Below are 1,564 nucleotides of genomic sequence, written 5' to 3'. Positions count from 1 at the left end.
CAAAACCTAAGTCCAACCTAACAGAAAGCCTCGGCATCGGAGATAGAACAGAAGCTCTGATGGCCGAAATCCAACAAATTAGAAACGAATACGAGGATCAAATCACCGCCGAACCGGAAAGGGCAACGTCTACTCCCGTCCCCGACATCGATGTTGAGCTCCCCTCAGGTTGGGACGAGCTCAACATCGACGATTACGATAGAAGTAGAGAGGAGATTGATCTTAGAACAGCAGCAGAGAGTCTGCAAAGATCTATAAACCGGGCGTCAGAAACCCTCAGCCAATCCACAGGCACTAATACCACCTTTAAAACCCCGGCAAAAACCTCCACAAAACGACCTATAACAAGCCCTTTTGAAGATAACCTAGAGAAGAAAAACCGAATAGAAGACCCTAGAAAGACTACCCAGAGATCTATCTCACGAGATAGAACTGTGGGTAGTCAAGACTCTAGGGTCAGTAGATACGATGCCGGTAAAGTTCAGAAAGACCGGCAGAGATCATCCTCACACAGTAGAAGTGTCAAGAACTAATTTTTAGGTTAAAATATCAAAATATTGCTTTACTATTTGAAATCTATCTTATATCCCTTTTTAAATTTATATCATGATTATATCCACTTTAAATATTCATCGCGGCTTTGACACGAAAAAACATCAAATTCTAGACTTTTTTAAATTAAACGATTTTGCATGTTTACAGGAAGTTGGAATTATTACTGATCAAAATTCTTCAGATATTTCTACTATCTCAAAATTTAACATAGTTTTCTCCAACGGCCCTAATCTCAGCACGGCAGGTGTCGCCACACTTTATTCAAAAGATTTCAAATTAGTCCGTACCTATACTATTCCAAAATTAACTGGTCGCTTTTTGCACTTAGTTCTTACCGGTAATGACGTCACGTTTCATATCATCAATGTATATGGCGTGAACGAACATAAAGAAAAAGGTGATTTCTATTCTGAGGTCAACACCCACGTCTCTAAACATTTCAACATTAGAGACGTTTTTGTAATATGCGGTGATTTCAACCTCATAGAATCAAAATTAGACAATAAAAATAATATCATGACCAACCAACCTCTTACTGCACTGAGTCAGCTGCATCTGATGCAAACCAATTGTGTAGTAGAGGACGCTTTTAGAACCAAATACCCTAGAACAAAACAGTTTACCTTCCTGAAAGATGCTTCTGGCACCCGGATAGACCGCATCTACCTTTCTTGCCACTATTCAAACAAAATACAAGATATAATCCATCTCAACTCCTCATTCTCCGACCACAAAGCGGTTAAACTCACCCTTAACAATGGGTCCGCACGTTGGGGGAGAGGGAAATGGAAACTGAACAATTCCATTCTTGAGGACATTGAGTACCAGACTCTCATCCGGGAGTTTTGGTCTGATTGGAAGGGTAATAAACCCGACTATGAAGACCAAACCTCCTGGTGGGAAGAAGGTAAAGCCAAAATCAAAACTATCTCGATTAGATACTCAAAAACCAGAACCAAAATTATCAAAGCTGAAATTCAAAACATACAAAAAGAAATATACCAAATTG

General features: G+C 39.6%; 1 protein-coding gene across 1 annotated transcript; it reads left to right on the top strand.

Moving 5' to 3' along the window:
• Positions 1 to 59: 59 nt before the first annotated feature.
• LOTGIDRAFT_176710 (hypothetical protein) lies at positions 60 to 533 on the top strand (the record flags this gene model as incomplete). Its single annotated transcript, XM_009056397.1, has 1 exon — positions 60 to 533. One exon carries the CDS (start codon positions 60 to 62, stop codon positions 531 to 533), a length of 474 nt encoding a protein of 157 aa, XP_009054645.1.
• Between the last annotated feature and the right edge of the window lie 1,031 nt (positions 534 to 1,564).

The sequence above is a fragment of the Lottia gigantea genome (genome assembly GCF_000327385.1).
Source record: "Lottia gigantea unplaced genomic scaffold LOTGIsca_2739, whole genome shotgun sequence".
Classification (NCBI taxonomy): Eukaryota; Metazoa; Mollusca; class Gastropoda; family Lottiidae; genus Lottia; species Lottia gigantea.
The sequence above is the reverse complement of the archived record's forward strand: the minus strand, read 5'-3'. Positions and strand labels throughout refer to the sequence as shown.